General features: G+C 38.9%; 2 protein-coding genes across 6 annotated transcripts; both read left to right on the top strand.

The window, feature by feature from the left end:
- The first annotated feature begins 1,149 nt into the window (after positions 1-1,149).
- On the top strand, positions 1,150-10,249 carry LOC110868236 (nifU-like protein 4, mitochondrial). Of its 4 annotated transcripts, none has more exons than XR_002552316.2 (8): positions 1,150-1,482; positions 4,025-4,186; positions 4,257-4,432; positions 4,509-4,612; positions 4,699-4,810; positions 4,973-5,054; positions 9,652-9,704; positions 9,891-10,249. XR_002552316.2 is itself a non-coding variant. In XM_035975198.1 (6 exons), the coding sequence occupies exons 1-6, from the start codon at positions 1,290-1,292 to the stop codon at positions 5,015-5,017; spliced, it is 792 nt and encodes a 263-aa protein (XP_035831091.1). In that variant the 5' UTR covers positions 1,150-1,289; the 3' UTR covers positions 5,018-5,269. The 4 variants fall into 4 exon arrangements, 2 of the variants coding, with proteins under 2 accessions (XP_035831091.1, XP_021973046.1); XR_002552315.2 differs by having other exon boundaries at positions 9,666-9,704; positions 9,891-10,225; XM_035975198.1 differs by lacking the exons at positions 9,652-9,704; positions 9,891-10,249 and having other exon boundaries at positions 4,973-5,269.
- Positions 8,539-9,601, top strand: LOC110868237 (zinc finger A20 and AN1 domain-containing stress-associated protein 5-like). 2 transcript variants are annotated; one of them, XM_022117357.2, is made up of 2 exons: positions 8,539-8,719; positions 8,820-9,601. In XM_022117357.2, the coding sequence occupies exon 2, from the start codon at positions 8,875-8,877 to the stop codon at positions 9,367-9,369; it is 495 nt and encodes a 164-aa protein (XP_021973049.1). In that variant the 5' UTR covers positions 8,539-8,719; positions 8,820-8,874; the 3' UTR covers positions 9,370-9,601. The 2 variants fall into 2 exon arrangements, with proteins under 2 accessions (XP_021973049.1, XP_021973048.1); XM_022117356.2 differs by having other exon boundaries at positions 8,810-9,601.
- Positions 10,250-18,966: the final 8,717 nt, after the last annotated feature.

Here is an 18,966-nt window from a genome sequence, read left to right as displayed (position 1 = left end):
ACATTCAGTTCGGTTCGATCATTTTCGGTTATGAAAATTAGAATAACTATAAATGGACCACAACATGCGGTTATCAAAAATATAAATAACCGATCCTTTGGTTATTTCACTTTTTTTTGTTATTATTCCATGTAAAAATAAGCAAGTTTTTTATGCATAACCACTTGTACCTTGTGCTTTGGGAGTTTTTCAAAAAAACTTGACTTTTACTTTTTAACCCAAAGGTTTTTAGCTTTTGCAATTTTAACCTTACATAATTTGTTTTTTTAACTTTAACCCAAAACTCTTCATTATTTGCAATTTAATTTCACAACTTTTGTCACTTATACTTTTCATCTTTGGCAAATTTTCGTTTTACATATTGTTCTAATTTTTCCGACTCAATACATCGCAACGTACGAGTGTGGTTCAACTTTTTTATGTTTTGTTTCAAATTTTGCAAGTTAACACGGCGCATCGTGCATGTGTGGTTCAACGTTTTTACCTCTATTTTTTCATGTTTGACAGGTTCTTCGCAACACGCAGATCCTAGGTCGAGTCAGTGTTGGTGGTCGATGACGGTTGTATGACATTAGTACTATTTGACACCGTTTTACGCTCCGCCGCAACGCGGGGTGTGCTTTGGGGGTTTCCTAAAAAAATTGTTATGCATATGATTGTCGTGACCTTGGCTTTGGGGTTTTCCAAAAAAATTGATTTTTTTTTACTTTTCACCAAAAAGTATTTCATAAATTACTTTTAACCCAAAACTATTTGTTTTTTTACTTTTAACCCAAAACTTTTTATCTTTTGCAATCTATGCTCGCAACTTTTTTTACTTTCAACTTTGGTCCTTTATAGTTTTCATTTTCCGCAAATTTTTCGTTTTATGCTTGGTTCTAAATTTGTGACTTAACACATCGCAACGTGCGTCTTTGGTTTAACGTTTTTACGTTTCGTTCTAAATTTTGCGAGTTAACACGACGCAATGTACGTTTGTGGGTGAACGTTTTAACATCGTCTATTTTTTTCCCGTTTGAAAGGTTTAACATAACGTGTGGGTCCTAAATCGACTTAGTTATAACTAAAGAATCTCTGCTGCATTGCGACGGGTCTCAATTCTAGTTTCAGTTATTTTATAATCACCCCTTTGAGATCATCGCTAGATAAAAAAAATGTCGCAATACACCATTCAACCTTCCATAAACAACAGCGTAGAAAGAAAACCATCTTCTGTAAATTCACTCGACCAACAATAATTTTCTTTTTCTTAAAAGATAAAAGTAAAGACGAAGAATTCAGCGGTGTTGATGAGGGGTTTACGGAGGTTGATAGCAGGGCATCTTCTTCGCCGGAGATCGGAACCCTACATCCACAACGGTGCTTCACGCCGTCTATTATCCGTTTCATATTCGAATAATGTTATCTCTCGTTTCACTTCTCCAGCTTCTACATCTGTTGTTTCTTCTTCGTACGCGTCATCTGGATTATGCAATTTTTTAGGTTAGTTTGGTTTCAGTTTACAAATATTCACATGAAAGAAAATACGAAATGTTTTTCTGTACTAGTAATATTAAAGCTGATTTTTAGGATATTGTTCATTCTGTTGTGCTCTTATCTATCAGTGTTCTTATTTGGTTAGTATGAGAAAAATCAGCCCCAATCCAGCAGTAAAAAAATTAACAAGATTTATATCATTGGGTGCTGCTGTAAATTACTATTAGATTGCTTATATTTACTGAAAACGAAAACTTTATATTGGATTTGATGTGTTAGAAACATAGTTGTCAATAGTGCTCGCTAGCGTATAGGTCTAAGGTCGCTACAGGGGATGTAGCCGTAAATAGTAGGATTTCAGTTATTTTTTTAATATAAATAGCGATTAATATAGCTATAAAATAGCTGGATTTTAGGTTTTTGTATATGCCAGGGTTTTTTTTGGTATAATATACATATAAAAAAAGTTTAAAAAAAATTATAGTGTATCACTATGGATGTAATAGCGCCTGCTATTTATCGCTATTCACTATATAGCATATAGGTACCTTATAACTATTTGTCGCTATTCGCCATTAACAACTATGGTAATTGGTAAGAAACAATAGTTCATACTTCATACTTGATGTCTCGAGATGGATGATTAACGGGAATGAATCGAATGTTTCTTTATTATGAGGCCTACAAGTTATGACTAATGTTATTTGCTAGAAATTGGATATGTTGAAGAGGTAAAGTTGGTGATCGGTCTTACCTTACTTAGATTTTCACAATAGTAGAAGCTGATGACGATATTATGAACTTTTTCTGATAACTTAGATTTTAGGGGTTTTCCTTCAGTAAGGATCTAATCAGTCATCATCATCATCATCATACTCAGTAAATCCCACCAATAGAAAAGCAAAGGTAGGGTATGAGGAGGGTAAGATGTAGACAACCTTACCTCTACCCCGTAGGAATAGAGAGGCTGCTTCCAGTGAGACCCCTGGCTCGATAGTAGTTTTGCATCAAGCCTTGGACATAAGGCACATAACACTCAACAATCGGGACAAAGACTGATTAGTGCATGTACCCTTTTGTCTTTCAGCTATCAACGCCACCACATGATGCATGATTAACCGTCCTTAGCTTTTAACGTTATTTTCACGAAATTAGTAAAATAACGTTAAAATTAGTGCACTTTCACTCAAAGTTATCAAAAGCGCACGCTTTTGGCACCTAGGCGAATTTTTTGAGCGATGCGCATTAATTGCGCTCCTGATTCCTAGGCAATTTTAGCGCACAATTAATACTGAATTGCTGATAAACATTTTTTTAATTCATAAATTCCTGATGTTCTGGAGTATTTATAGGGAGATTTCCAGCCGATTATATCTCTAATAATCCGGATCTCAGTTTGAATTCTTCGATTAGTATATTTCTGATTTAATTCTACATGTTCCTGATAAATAGGGATATTATTTTTATAATTTGTAAAGTCCTCATATTCTGCAGTGTATTTATTTCTGATTTGATATTGTTCCTATTCTTTACCAGCTGATTATTTCTGATTTAGTTCTGATTTTGCATACGCAATGTAGTGTTTTTGTTTTCTATCTAACGAGTTGACGCCAACCTGCGCGTTCAAAATGTAAAACACCAATTTGTAACCTACAACACCACACGAAAGACTTTTAGTCAAGATTATTCAGTTCGTGTTATCAAGATTATTCAGTTCTTTTGGCTTTCAAGTTTTACGCATCATTACTTTAGTGAACCTTTTCTTTTCGAGTTTGAGCATTTTGGTTTTAAGTATTTTGTTATCTGTGACTTTTTAAGTGCTAGTATGAACATTATTGTTTTGGTTTTGAGTACTTTATTCCCTTAATGAACTTTTAAATTTTTTTATTTAAGTGCGCTTTTTTTTTTCTCGGGCCCATGCTTTTTTTGCGCCTATCGCCTAGGCCCTAATCGGAGCCTATGCGCCTAGAGTGCGCTTCGCGCCTTTGATAACTATGCTTTCACTTTTGCCCCCCGATGGCCCACACATATATGCATTATATGCGCATACCGCAAGCGGGGCGTAATCATTGTATTTTTTGTATTAAGGATTTAATCAGTGTTATTACTAAATGAAAGGTGATGTATCTTTGTATTTTTTTGTATTAAAATACATTTTATATTTGTTAATTGTTATCTGTTTTTGCCTTTTACGCTTTGATGAATGGCAATAGTTTGTTACTTTGTTATGAATCCTATTTGAAGTTGGCTCACATGATTGTTCTATATTCTATATGTAACTAATAGTGGCTGGCTATATAATCTAAGTCTACTGATTGGATGCTGAGATTCATGTAACAAATCCTAAGAACACAATATAGTTAATAGTTATTTTCCATATGAATGTGTAAAATGGTTTGGAACATAATGATGACTGCAGCAGTATATGGTAAAACATGCTGGATAATTGGTTTTAGACGCTTAATATAGGTTACGGACATAATGATCTTCTGTTTCATTGATATGGAATCTACGTATCATGTTAAATAAAGTCGTTTAATTCGGACAGGGCAGAGGAGGACCATGTTTATCGAAACACAATCCACTCCGAACCCGTTATCCTTAATGTTTTATCCCGGGAAGCCCGTGATGGAAGTCGGGAGTGCAGACTTCCCAAACGCTCGTACGGCTATGGGTTCACCACTAGCAAAGACCCTCTACGAAGTCGACGGTGAGCTTATCTCATGTTAATTTACGTCTAGATCATCGAACTAACATAACATATTGTGTTGTTAGTGCAGGAATTACTCGCGTGTTCTTCGGTTCAGATTTTGTAACCGTAACAAAGTCAGAAGACGTTTCTTGGGATCTTCTAAAACCTGAAATATTTGCAGCAATTATGGAGTTTTACTCATCAGGGAAGCCGCTGTTTCTGGACTCTGCTACTTCTGCTTCTACGGACACAGCTATTCACGAAGTATATTTTACTTCCTTTCTTTTTTATCCTTTTATTCTCTGTCATGATGTTTCCTGGTGTGTGGCATCTGTTGCAGGATGACTCCGAAACTGTTGCAATGATTAAAGAATTGCTGGAAACTCGTATACGACCTGCTGTACAGGATGATGGTGGGGATATTGAGTACATTGGATTTGACCCGTATGCTTCTTTATCTGTCTTGTTATTATATACAAATAAACATATAGGATATTATCCATCTAAATTTGTCATGTGTTTATTGGCAGAGAATCTGGAGTTGTGAAGCTAAAAATGCAAGGAGCATGTAGCGGGTGTCCTAGCTCATCTGTCACTCTGAAATCAGGCATCGAGAATATGTTGATGCATTATGTGCCAGAGGTAACACTCATTCAGTTCTGTTGCTCGTTTTCTTGTTTAGCATTTGAACCGTTCTACCCGTTTGATTTTGGCTAAAATTTGTTGGTTTAGCCTGGATCGACATATTCACAAGGAAACAAGCTGTAATTGCCACTTGGGTTATTGAATTTACTTGCTTTGCAGGTTAAAGCTGTGGAGCAGGAGTTTGATATTGAAGATGAAGAATGAAGATGATAATGGAGATCCTCGAGCCAACTGGACTAAGGTAACTGTATTTCTTTGTTGATCAAAAGAGGACATATAGTATCGAGTTATTTAAAAATGATTTTGCGACCAGTGTGTGTTATCAGTTGATCAGCTTCCAATAATTGCACACATATAGGATATGTTTTCTATTGGACCTGGGGACTATGAAGTTGTTTTCATTCTTTTTGCCTTGCATAAGCTTTTGATCATGAAGCATGAGGTCCGGTTTATATCTTATTTGTGTTTGAAACTTAGAATTGTGCCTGATTTAGAACCCTTGGAGAGTGTTTGGTTCGCTAGAGTTCAATGGAATTGAAATATGAGATCCATACTTGTTTGATTCGCATAATACGTTTTGGAATTAGAATCAAAACGATAACCTCTGGTTAGAGAATTAGAATCCACCACTACCATCGATGCTGCAGCCACCACGACCAATTCCTTGAGTTTTGACAGATTCTATTTTCCTATAAGAGTAAACTTCCGTTTTGCTCCCTGTGGTTTGGTCGTTTTATCGGTTTTGCCCCAATCCTTTAAAAATAGCCATTTTACTCCCTGATCTATGTAACCTATCATCATTTTGCTCCCCGCCTCAAACGACGTCCATTTCCACCGTTAAAGCCTGGTCATGTGCCCTCACATGAGGGTATTTTGGTAATTTTGTGTGGAAAGATATTTATATATTTATATAACACATACACTCTCTCTCTCCTCTCCTCTCTCTCTACTCCCTCTCTAACTTCTCAGTCCCACCAGCCACCACCATCAACCTGCCGACCACCAGCTACCACCACCGCTTTCGGCTTTCCCTTCTAGATTACTGGCAATTACCACCACCGCCACCGTGTTTGGCTCGGGACCTTCAATACCGCTGAAGAAGCTGCCAGGGCTTACGATGCTGAAGCCAGAAGGATCCGTGGAGAGGGGGGGGGGGGGGATTGTGCAAAAACCCCTGAGATCTCATCTGAGCCAACTTTTATGGAAGATGCTGCTAATGGAAGTTTACTCTAAAACAAATAATAACCTCAAATGAACACAACTTCATAAGAAAACAGCAAAATGTTAGATCAAAACTCAAGTCTGCACATTAATAACCACTACCAAAACCCAACAACTACGGGAATACCATCCAGATCAAGGCTTGGCTCGCTCGAACGACTTCAACATAATGTTTTACAAGATGAAAAGCTATCAACACAGAATGAAAACTCACATAATTTCTCTCAAAATTTACTTAAATAAATTATCTTTAGTTCTTGAAATTTGGGTATTTTGAGGAATCTTGTTGAAGTTGTTTCATCTTCAAATCGATGGAAACAAGATGTGATTTGTGTGAGAATGGTTACAGAGTTTTTTCTTTGGTTTATGGTGTTTCTCCTATTCTCCTTTGGATGTCATCATCGGTTGCTAAGACAAGAGTGTGAGCTTCACCTGTTCTGTATAAGTCACAGGTTCATGACTCGAATCAGAGATTATTGTGGGTGGGAGTTTCTGCTCAGCACTGTACAATCGTTTGAAGATGGTGGTGGTATGGTGGGGGTAAGGTGCGGTGGTGGACAGGTTTGCGGTGGAGGTGTAATGGTGGTGGAAGTGCAATGGTGATGGTGATGGAAGGTGCACAGGTGGTGTTAGAAGGTGCGGTGCGGTGGTGGTGGTGGTAGCTGGTGGTCGGCAGGTTGATGGTGGTGGCTGAGAAGTTAGAGAGGGAGTAGAGAGAGAGTGTGTGTATGTGTTATATAAATATATAAATATCTTTCCACACAAAATTACCAAAATACACTTTATTTTATACACAAAATTACCAAAATACCCTCATGTGAGGGGCACATGACCAGGTTTTAACGGTGGAAATGGACGTTGTTTGAGGCGGGGAGCAAAATGAGCATAGGTTACATAGATCAAGGAGTAAAATGACTATTTTTAAAGGATTGGCGCAAAACCGTTACAACGACCAAACCACATGGAGCAAAACGGAAGTTTACTCTTCCTATAAATTAAACGCCGGTAGATGTGATCAATTTATTTACAGCTAGCTGATTCAGTTTAAAACATGTGTTAAGGTAGTAATTTCTTCTTCTCATCATACATTTTTTTTTGGCAGACAGCTATTATCTCTAATATAGAAACAAAGATAATAAAGGCCAAATACTATGAAGTATAAACCACTTGTAGAGTTGTAGGGCCTCGTATCAAAAGTAAAGTGTCTGCACTTGCAGTCTGTATAATTTAATATAGAAGTAAAGTTTTGTCTTTATTGCTTTACAAATAGAAAAATAAAGTTTATTGCTTTACAAACTTTTGGGTATATTCTACAATTTTAAATGTTTTGATGAATAACGTTTGGACAAATTTGTCGTTTCTCATAAATATGTTTTGGAGTGGTATGTGACGATCACGCATGACTTTAAAGTTTAAACCAAAGTCCATCCATGTAGTGGCGGATCTAAAAATTTTTTTCACTGGGTTTCTTTTGATAAATTATCACTATTTTTTTTTTTCAAATTATACGAGGTTCTCACTAATTTTTCCAATTTTTTCTAAACCAAATGGGTTCCTGAAAACCCACAAAAGTAGCCTAGATCCGCCCCTCCATGGAGATCGAAAAGAGATTGCAGGCTCAATAGCTTTATAAAAAGAACCTAATAAATATATTATTATGTCAGCTAAATTACACGGCCATAAACTTTAGGCTTCAAATATCCACCACATAACATAACTTGCCACATATTTTGTGCTCAACAATTCAAAGATCCACATTTGGATGTTGTGTCGTCCTAGGTGAAAGTTAATTAGCTTGGATGGCTAATGTTATAGCTGAAACTTGTTGGCTTCATAATGTATTTGACACCCCAAGCACCAGTTGAACATTTATGTACCAAACACATTTAGATCGATACATGACTGAGTTAGGGCTAAAGGATATAACGTGCATGATTTTGAAACGTTAAGGAAAAAACTCGTCAATTTAAATGTAAAAGACATCTCCTGTAATTTGATAGAAATATAAATAACAAAATTTGTAATTTACTCTTTTTAACAACACACAAGAATCTCTATGTCAAAAAAACCTAGATATATACATCAAATCTCCTACTGGGGCCCTACCAAATGAGCTTACACATTAAAATCAATACCATTTGCTCATTTTTTTAATTAAAATAATAAACAAATCATTACTTTTTTTTTTATTAAAATTAAAATAATATTTTTCAAGACAAACATAGTGCATGTTTGGGATTCCTTTTAAAAAGGACTTTTGGAGGCTTTTTGACTTATTAACTTCTAAAAAGTTAGAAGGAATACCAAACACTTTTTTGGAAAAGTCCTTTTATGCCTTTGGAAAAGTCCTTTTATGCCTTAAAAGCTTAAAAGAAAGGAGAAGTTGAGAAGTTAGAAATTCTAACTTCTCACTTTTGAGAAGGACTTTTGATAAGTTATAGGTTAAAAAGGAATCCCAAACACCCCCATAAACAATAACTTAGACCTACCTTTTGGAGTCTTCCTATTACCACGTATTCCAACACCCTGAGCACCGTTTATTCCATATTTCCTCCCCCTTTTTTAGACATTTCAACAAACACCTTACCTTCATTCCTCCACCTTGTATATTTCCGTCCCCATTCTCCCACCTTCCCCACCTTCCCTCAATTCAATCATTCCATAATATTCTGATTGCAACTCAACGTACGTAATTCTTTCCATTTATTTCTTAACATATGCTTTTTCTTTCTTTCAATTTCAACAACAGCTAACTCAAACTCAAATCATTCATAGATTCTTCCAGTCTCGAGCGATTGATCTGAACCTCAATCGGTCGCTCACGAGGCGAAAAAAGTAATATGGCTGAAGAACATAATTGGGAAGAAGCAAACACTCACAATCACACACCCTGTGCCAACAACTGCGGCTTTTTCGGTAGCCCTACAACCCTCAACCTCTGTTCCAAATGCTACAAAGAGCATTACACAAAGGAACAACAAATCTCAACGGCCAAAATCGCCGTTGAGAAAAGCCTATACCAACCAGAAACATTATCATCATCATCATCATCTTCAAGCGCTGCCACTGTTTCATCGCTTGATTCGGTTTCAACCGATTCATCTGTGGTTGTTTCTGTGCCTGTGGTTGTGAAACCGCAGCTGAAGAACAGGTGCGGGTCGTGCAGGAGGCGTGTGGGGCTCACGGGGTTTACGTGCAGGTGTGGGACAACGTTTTGTGGGACCCACAGGTACCCGGAGAAGCATGGTTGTAGCTTTGATTATAAGAGCATGGGGAAGGAGGCGATTGCGAAAGAGAATCCGGTGGTGAAGGGTGTGAAATTGGAGAAGATATGAGATGATATCAGCCCGTTGATTTGTTGTTAATGATGTTACGGTCTGCAATAATAAAGGATGGGAGATTGGGGGAACTGGTCGATTGAAAGTTTATAAGTTTATATATGAAATGAAATTATCCCTTGTTTTTTAAATATGTTGTATGGTTGTTTTATCTTAAAAGAATACAAAATTATGTATGTAAAATATATATATCATTTAATTAATGTTAAAGATATTGTGTTGTCATGAATGCATCTATTACATTTGAAGATGGAATTGGGCTAACTGTTGTTGATGAAGTTCATGTGTCGCAGGGTTCTCGAGATCATTGGAGATGGAATCTTGATTTTAAGGTATCTTTCAAACTATAATTGATAGGAGATTGTTGGTTGGATAGCAACTTTAGTTACATGGAGGCATTGATCTTCCTTCGAGTGGGCGCACATTATGCAACAATGAAGAGGAAGATATTGAACACGTTTATTATCCAAAATGCTTAAATGTATCTATCTATCTGATTTCGGTTTTGTAAATGACAGGCTGGACTAAATAAATGGTATGCTAAAGCTTTTGAGGGAGTTGTATTCATGGCAGGCAGCAAGGTGAGAAGATGGTTTGATCATGAGGAGGAGCATCGAATGGATTGCAGGTCCGTCTGATACTGCTGGCAATTAATTAGTTTAGCTTATTTATCTTCTTTGGTGCTATTAGATGTTGCTTTTGTGACCTGATCAAGTCTCTCCCTTAGGATACATGTAATGAGTTATTGCTCTCCCTTTGAGGTTTTGATTATAAACTTTGCTTTGCATTTTATAAAAGAACTACAACATACTGAAACTAAAAAAGATATAAAAAAGCAATTAGTAAGCAGTGACAGAGATGATTTGTGCTCGTTGAATCATTTTTTTGTATCTACTACCCGTATGAATGATTGGCAAAAGCAAATGTTGTGTTCCTAATACCCATGACATTGTACAAAACCAAAAATATCTGACCACCAAGCTTCAAAACATTACTGGAGTTTTTGATTGAAGTTAAAATGGAAAGAGCGCGAGAATAAAAGTGGGATCAAAGGGTTGCTTTTTCTTATCTGAATAATAAGTTGGATCAAACGGTTGCTTTAATCCCACACCACCCAGCCTGAGAACTGGATCATGTGACTTAATAATTTCTAATCATCATGTTAATTGCACTGGTTCATCCTTTGAGATAGTGTAATGTACTTGTCGTGTAGTTGATGGATAACCAAGAATTTGTAGCATACAACGTCCTCCCCTTTTTTCCCTTTATATAAGAGTGTTTGTTCCTTCTTGCTGATGGACTTGTACTGTATCTGTGCGGGTTAGTGTTGATGATACTGGATTATTGGCGGTTGCATATAGTGTAATTGTTTCAGTGGTGTGCTTTTCTTACCTTAGCATGTTGTAGGCCTTAAGAGACTGCAGGTAGTGGTGGTGTTAACTGAATCGGTCTCTTTCACAATTTTCCATTTTTAAATACATCCATATGACACCTTTAAGGCGTCCAGCTCATCTCATAAATCTTTCAACTTTTGACCATACATTTCTATCGATTGTTTCAACTGTAGTATATCATTTTAGACTTGAAGATCCTCCTATGACCTTTTACAAATCTTAAATTGTTGTTCATCTGATCAAAGATTGTATGCAACTAAGATTTAAGATATCAAGGACACTGTACATGATGTGATACGACTCACATGTTTTGGCTACATAGTCACACCCCCAAACCAATGACTGACTTATTGAGTTTACATATCACACATAAGGAAACACTTTACAAATTCTCATAATTTTATTGAGTTTACATATGTCGCTCGATGGTGAGTCTATAGTTCAACAAAGCTTTCAACATATTAGTTTATCATAACAAAAGAAAGGTTTCAATTTCACACGACTAGGATTTATTGAATTATCACCAATAAATACCAATCCTCTCACCGGACATGTCAATATGTCATGATAAGACACCACAATTTACGAATCAAGTAACATGTCACATAACGACAACCGTCATTTAACCACCTTATCACATTATACATTTCTACGAACGAAATCGTTATAAAGTCAAAGTTCCCGCTTATAATGAAAACAACGCTCCCAAACCTTTGTGTTGACTATATATGGAAAGTGTGATGGTTGTGCTTGACCCTTCCCTTCACGCAGTGGACTTTCGTTCCTGTCACACATAGTAGACCCAAACCATTTAGCTATTTACATGAACCTAAATCAACTCTTCAACTTTAGTGGTCTTTTGTTGGAAATCAGGCCCTTAATCGAACACACAAACACCGGATTGAAAATCTTTTTAGTATTAATCAATGAAAGCACACCAATTACAATAATCTTAACTCTTTATTTATACTAAACTTGTTCTAGTCCTAACCAACTAGACAAACCTATCTAATAAAACTAACAATTATCTCTAATTTAAACATACAAGACACAATAAATAATTTATCATAATTATCTATAACCCGTCTTGATATTTATCTCCTAAATTCAAGATTAATCTCTTCAACTTTAACCACCATGCGAACATGTATCTCATCCCAAGCAACAACTCTACCCAAACCCTAAACACATCCCTTAAAACAATGCTACAAGTACTTGTAAATTCTTGGAAAATGTTACTTCCATTCTTTTACCTATCAACTTGAAAAGATTCTTTCACTTTGCTTATCCATTAGTAATAATGGGTGTAAACAAGCCTAGAGGCACGAAAGCTACGCGTTATCAGCTCAGTTAAAAGCTCGAACGAGCCAGAGCTCGAGCCTGAAATACAAAGCTCGTTTAGGCTCGCGAGCCTAAACGTGCCCAAACAAAATTTATTTTTTTATATATAATATAATAATAATGATGATAACATTGGCGAGCCGAACTTTGGCTCGTTTAACCGATATTGAAACGAGCTCAACCGAGCTTTTAGCTCGTTTGAGGTTGTTCTCAAAATAGCTCGAGCCGAGTCGAGTCGAGTCGAGCTTTAGGTTTTACTCGCGAGCCGAGCTCGAGCTTTAGGTTTTACTCGCGAGCCGAGCTTGAGCTCGAGCTTCAGAAAAACATGACGAGTCGAGCTCGAGCCCAGGCGAGTTCGGGCTCGGCCCGGCTCGTTTACACCCCTAAATAAACCATGTGAAGTCACATAGACTCACTTATACAAAACCAATTCGTATAAGTTTATCAACATAAACTCATTCACACAACTCGCTTGTGTATGTGTGACTATATAGACTTACCCATACGGCTTTATTAAAAAGTTTTACCAAATCAACACGAATTCACAGCCACTAGCACGTAGAATCACATAATTAATCTGTCCCTACTTTTTAATTTTCCCTCGATGTATCTCGTATTTACCAGGTCCTAGGTCGGCTACTGATGACAGTCTCATACACATTTTTGCACGAGCCTACATACCTTCTTATTACGGTCAGATTATCGAACTGATATATGCCGTTATTAAAACAATATACTTAATTTTAAATCGAAGAGGACCATAAAAGCTATCATGAACCATCCATGTTACCGTCATAAAAACTAATGTAGCATATCTACATCATGAAAAATAATACATATCTTGAACTCCTATTGCGAAAAAATTGTGTCAGATTTAGGAAAATATAATAAAGTTTATTAAAGAGCATAACTTTTTATTTTTGTAAAACGTTGTTTAATAAAGTTTATTAAAGAGCATAACAAAATCTCTCTCTCTCATCTTCCCGCCGCCCGGAATTCGTAAAGTTGGCTCGACGATGGCTTCTTGAGCCTGTTTAGTGGGTGGGGTTTAATCGATCGGTTCTTTGCGACCATCTTGATCTAACCGTGCTCCCTATCTGGGTTCCTGGGGCATTCATTCGCTGCTTTGGTTTCTTGTGGTTTCTTTAATGGCTTACCGGAATGATTGGGGGGGAGAGAATGATAATGGTGGTCCGTGGTCAAACGTGCAATACCGGAAAAATCGGAAGAGCAAAGGAAATGGTATAGAATGGTCCTTCCTGGTGCAGAATATCTCAGATCGGGTTACAAGGAACGTTCTATGGAAATCTTTTCAACCATTCGGTTTCATCTCTGATGCGTACGTGGCCCGAAAGCGGGATTCTAGGGGTCGATGTTTTGGGTTTGTCAGATTTGTGGGGATAGAAGATATGAAAGAGTTCCTGGTAAAACTCAATTCGATTAAGATGTTTGATATGAAAGTTTCAGTCTCCCTAGCCAAGTATGACAAGGACCATAACAGGATTAATTATGCGGATGTCATGCAAGGAAATAACGTTTGGAGACCTAAAGTTAATAATCAGGACTCCAACCCCCAACTGTCTGGTGAAAAGTGCAATGTTCAGTCAGGATCGGAGGACCAGATGCATGTATCTGGTAAGACTGGTCCATCGTTTGTTCAAGAAGGGCGGACATATGCTGATCTGGTAAGAAATGTAAAGGGTGGACATGGGAATGGGGCAAAAGTGGTCTCTGTGGAAGGCAAAGGATCTTTATATCCTATCCACTGCATGGGAAGATCTATTATTGGGTGTACTAAAGTGATCATGTCTATTAAGAGGGTCAGAATGATATTGGATGAGTCGGGTCTGTCTGAAGTGGGTTTGTCATTTGTTGGTGGAATGACTTATATGTTAACCTTCAGTGATAAACAGTCGGCGACAAGGGGTTTGGAGGTACACTCAGTATTCTTTCATAACATATTCTCAAAGTTCTATCTATGGAACGGTGAGGATATCCCATTTAGTAGGCTAGCAAAGATCAACATTTCTGGAGTACCATTCGTGATTCGGGATAATAATCTGTACGACAATATCGGTGGATTATTTGGATCCATAATTCAACCGTCATCCTTTTCCTGGCAAAATGAGGACAACTCGGACGGTTCTCTTGTGGTGTTGACAAACCAGGTCTCTAGAATTGACGAAGCTGTTGTTATCAAGTGGAAGGAAAAAACTGTGGTTGCTTGGGCTTCGGAATATGTTGGTTTGAGTGTGAAAAAAGAGGTAGATGATCAGATGAGTGATAGCAGTGACTCTGAGTCAGTCTCGTCGTCTGATACGGAATCGGAGTCCGAAGATGACCGATCTGACATGGAGGTCATGGAGGAGGGCGAGATCAGACCTTCTGTACAGAATGATACGGTGGGACCGGTTGCCGGAATGGATTCGGTGGCGGGGGAGGAAGTGGTAGGACAGTCCGGCGATGGTTCAGCTCCTTCGGCGGCTAACGAACAGGTTCAGGAAGGTGAAGGGTCCCCGATTCCTCAAATGGCTCAAGTCATTAATTCCAACATGGGAAACCTAAATTTGCATGGGGAGGGAGATTTTTCAGCGCACGTGAATAATTTCGAGGTGGATACAGGTAATTTGTTTATTCCAAAGTCAAACAGTCATGTGCCTAATGGGCCTATGGATGGTGGGCCTGTCGGATCAGTATCTATTGAAGGCTGGAATAATGTGGAAAAGGAATGTGGGCCTAATGTGGTAAATGAGCTGCCCAACCATAGGGGTGGTAATGAAGGCCCAACTCCAGCAAACCATCTGGGTAAAAGAAACAGAGCAGATAGAAGCCCACCTTCGTTGGGCTCATTACAAGGGCCATCTCAAAGAGTGTTTGGTCAGCCTGAACGGTCTGAGTCTATTTCCCTGGATCTGAATACACCAATTGGAGAAGGATCTGGAGATGCGGAGGGTTCCATAGAATCAACCGACGCTGTCAACGAGAACCATATGGATAATTCGCCTATCTCTGGGGCCAAAAATTCAGAACCGGAGCCAGGTGACTCTGGTGTCCCGGTTGCAACTGACCTCCAACGATTAATTAGGGAAGAAGTTGATGCTACAGTGCAGGTAGGCTCTGTTATTGGTATAAACCTGAACGGATTTACAGGCGTAACAGAGAAGATAATCTTGGACGAAGGGGTTACAAACTGTTTACAATGAATTGTCTGTCGATAAATCTGAGGGGGGTTCGTGGTGATCGAAAGTCAGATTGGATTAGAAACTTGAAAACAAGCTATGGGATTCACTTTCTCGCAATTCAGGAAACGAAATTACAAGAGTCTATGTCCTTTATGTTCAACCAATATTGGGGAAGAGCGGAGTACAAGATTGCGGTGGTTGACTCGCAAGGGAGGTCAGGGGGACTAGCATGTCTCTGGTGTCCGTCGGTATTCAGGTGTGTAGATGTCTATCACAACAGAAATTTTTTGATTGTCTCAGGTTTTCTGGTTCAATCGGGGTGTAGATTAAACTTGGTGAATGTGTATGCTCCGAACGACCCGCTTGGCAGAAGGGCTGTTTGGTCAGAACTGTTGGGCTTTAGGAATTCAATGCAGGGGTTATGGGCTTTGATGGGGGATTTTAATGAGGTACGCGATGCCAGTGAGCGGATGAATTCTGAGTTCAATGCCTCCAATGCGGATGCTTTTAATCAGTTCATTCTATCTGCCGGTTTGGTTGAGTATAACATGGGGGGTGGGAAATTTACCTACATATCAGACAATGGAAGGAAGCTAAGTAAGCTTGATCGATTCCTCGTGTGCCTGGGATTTAGGGAGAGATGGCCAAATGCTACCGTTGTTGCGCTGGCTAGGGAGGTCTCTGATCATCGGCCCATAGTTCTCTCCACCACCCAATCGGATTTTGGCCATATCCCTTTTCGCTTCTTCAACTCTTGGCTTGAATTTCCGGGATTCCTAGATTTTGTATTGCAAAAGTGTGGGGCATTTTATTTCTCGGGGCCGGAAGACTTAGCGCTCGCGATAAAATTGAGGTGGTTAAAGGATAACATCAAGTCATGGCTGAAAATTGAGAATGAAAGGAGGGAGGGGATGTACAGTAGTAAAAAGGCAAGGTTGGCTCTCATTGAAGAATTGGCGGAAGAAAGGAGTCTTGCGGAAGCGGAATTGGCGGAAAGAGCGGATTGTAGGAATTATCTGGCTGAGTTTGACAGGGTTAAAAATCTAGATCTTCGCCAAAAATCCAGATCAAAATGGGCTATCGACGGGGATGAAAATTCAGGTTTCTTTCACTTTGTAATTAACTCCAATATTAGTACTAATAGACTGAATGGTTTGATGATAGATGGTGAGTGGATAACAAACCCCCTTGCCATTAAAGAGGCCATGTTTGAATTTTTTAAGCAACAATTTTCGGAGCCTATGTCCCATAGACCGGATATGGTTTGCCCTGATATTGCTACTATATCGGAGGATGAGGCGGTAATGTTGGAATGCCCATTTACTGAGGAGGAAATTAAAGCGGCTGTTTGGGAATGTGAAGGCGATCGGGCCCCTGGGCCTGATGGGTTCAATTTCAAGTTCATTAAAAGATGTTGGGCTGGCCTTCGGGTTGATATTATCAAACTGTTTAATAAATTTTACGTGGAGGGGTCCCTTAATAAGTCCTGCACATCCTCTTTTATTGCCTTAATCCCGAAAGTTAAAGATCCTGTTAGCCCAGCAAATTTTCGACCCATTAGTTTGATTGGGGTCATCAATAAAGTCATTTCCAAAGTTCTTGTTAATCGGCTCAAAAAGGTGTTAGGTAACCTGATATCGGAGCATCAATCGGCCTTCCTAGCTGGAAGAAACATTATGGATGGTCCTTTGATTCTTAACGAAGTATTGAGCTGGCTAAGGAAAAATAAGCGGAAAGGGATGTTCTTCAAAGTTGATATAAATAAAGCTTACGACTCTGTCAATTGGGATTTCCTGAACTCGGTTATGGCTCAGATGGGGTTCCCATGCAAATGGAGGTCTTGGATTATGGCTACCTTGTACTCTGCTAAAGCTTCTGTCCTGGTTAATGGCTCGCCTACTCGAGAATTTGACTGTTCTCGTGGCCTAAGGCAAGGTGATCCACTATCGCCTTTCCTGTTTGTCATAGTAATGGAAGCCCTGTCATGTATTATGAGAAAGGCTGTGTCTGTCGGGCTGTTTCGGGGCATTGATATTACAGTTGGTGGTAAGGCTTTGTCTCACTTGATGTATGCGGATGATGTTATGTTTTTAGGGGAGTGGTCTACATCAAATATTAATAACTTAAGACGTATGCTGAGATGCTTCTATCTAGTTTCCGGTCTTAAAGTGAATTTGGCAAAGTGCAGCATTTATGGGATTGGACCGAATGAACAAGAAATTTCACAAATGGCGAACCTCCTGAGGTGTAAGCAAGGTACGTTCCCTTTTTCACATCTAGGTTTGCTTGTTGGGGCCAATATGAACCTAGCCCGAAATTGGAAGCCGGTGGTGGAAATATTTAGAAATCGGCTTTCCTTATGGAAAGCTAAAACCCTTTCGTATGGTGGTAGAATTACATTAATCAAGTCGGTATTAAATGCTCTTCCAACATATTTCCTATCACTTTTTAAAGCTCCGGTTAAGGTATTGGACACTCTAGATAAGATTAGGAGAGTATTTTTTTGGGGAGGGTCGGAAGAGAAAGCTAAAATGAACTGGGTGGCGTGGGATAAAACAATTGCTCCTGTTAAATACGGGGGGTTGGGTTTCGGGTCTATTAGAGATACCAATTTAGCTATGTTGGGAAAATGGTGGTGGAGGTTCAAAACGGAAAAGGATAGTTTGTGGCGGAGGGTAATTTGGGCAATACACCACAACTCTAGAGCATGGAACGACATACCGGCTAAAGTGTCTATTTCGGGGCCTTGGAAGAACATTATTAGTATACAGCAGCCTTTGTTAATTGCTGGAATAGACCTTAAGGGTGCTAGTAGTGCATCAGTGGTAAATGGGAAAAACACACACTTTTGGCTAGATTTATGGGCCGGTTCAGAACCATTATACACTAAATTTCCGGACCTGTTCAAAGCTGAGAGGATCAAGGATTGTTTGGTGGCAGACAGATTGGAGTTTGATGGAGCTGGGCCGGTTTTTTCTTGGGCCTGGACTCACCCAATTCTAAGTGGAAGTGAATATGTCCAACTTCAACTTCTTATTAATATTGTTGGTGGGGTGAATATTGGCCCAGGTAGGGACCGTTGGAAATGGAAATATGAATCAAATGGTTCCTTTAATGTTGCCTATATTAAAAAGCTGTTGGGAACGTACAACCGAGAAATTCCGGCACGACCGTTCGAGTGGAATAATTGGGTCCCGAAAAAGGTGGCAATTGTTGCTTGGAGGGCAGAAATGGATAGACTTCCATCGAAGTGTGCGCTGATTCGCCGAAACATTACGGTTCAGGATGATCTCTGTGCTCTATGTGGCGAAGCTGCGGAAACATGTGAACATATCTTTGTTACTTGCCAGTTTGCTCAGATTGTTTGGCAAAATGTAGCGGCTTGGTGCAAGATCCCTCCTATATTTGCATTTGGAGTTAGTGACTTACTGTACCCGACCGGAGTATCAGCAAATGCAAGAAAGAAAAGGAAAGCCGTACACGCCGTGATACTAGTGACTTTTTGGAGCCTATGGAAGTTGAGAAATGAGTCGGTTTTCAGGCAAGCTATCCCGAATATTACAAAGATATTGGATGAAATTAAAGCTATGGCATACCTATGGGTTAAGAATCGATCAAAGTTGGTGGCATTAACATGGGAGAAATGGTGTCGATTTGAAATTGGTGAATAGTACTTT

The sequence above is a fragment of the Helianthus annuus genome, chromosome 7, assembly GCF_002127325.2.
Source record: "Helianthus annuus cultivar XRQ/B chromosome 7, HanXRQr2.0-SUNRISE, whole genome shotgun sequence".
Lineage (NCBI taxonomy): Eukaryota > Viridiplantae > Streptophyta > Magnoliopsida > Asterales > Asteraceae > Helianthus > Helianthus annuus.
This window is presented reverse-complemented; position numbering and strand designations above follow the sequence as displayed.

What these genes read in the sequence shown, in the direction of transcription:
- LOC110868236 (XM_035975198.1), top strand. Translation starts at nt 1,290, where the DNA reads ATGAGGGGTTTACGGAGGTTGATAGCAGGGCATCTTCTTCGCCGGAGA. An exon ending in CGGACACAGCTATTCACGAA is followed by an intron (nt 4,433 to 4,508) that starts GTATATTTTACT and finishes CATCTGTTGCAG; the next exon opens with GATGACTCCGAAACTGTTGC. An exon ending in TGATGCATTATGTGCCAGAG is followed by an intron (nt 4,811 to 4,972) that starts GTAACACTCATT and finishes CTTGCTTTGCAG; the next exon opens with GTTAAAGCTGTGGAGCAGGA.
- LOC110868237 (XM_022117357.2), top strand. Translation starts at nt 8,875, where the DNA reads ATGGCTGAAGAACATAATTGGGAAGAAGCAAACACTCACAATCACACA.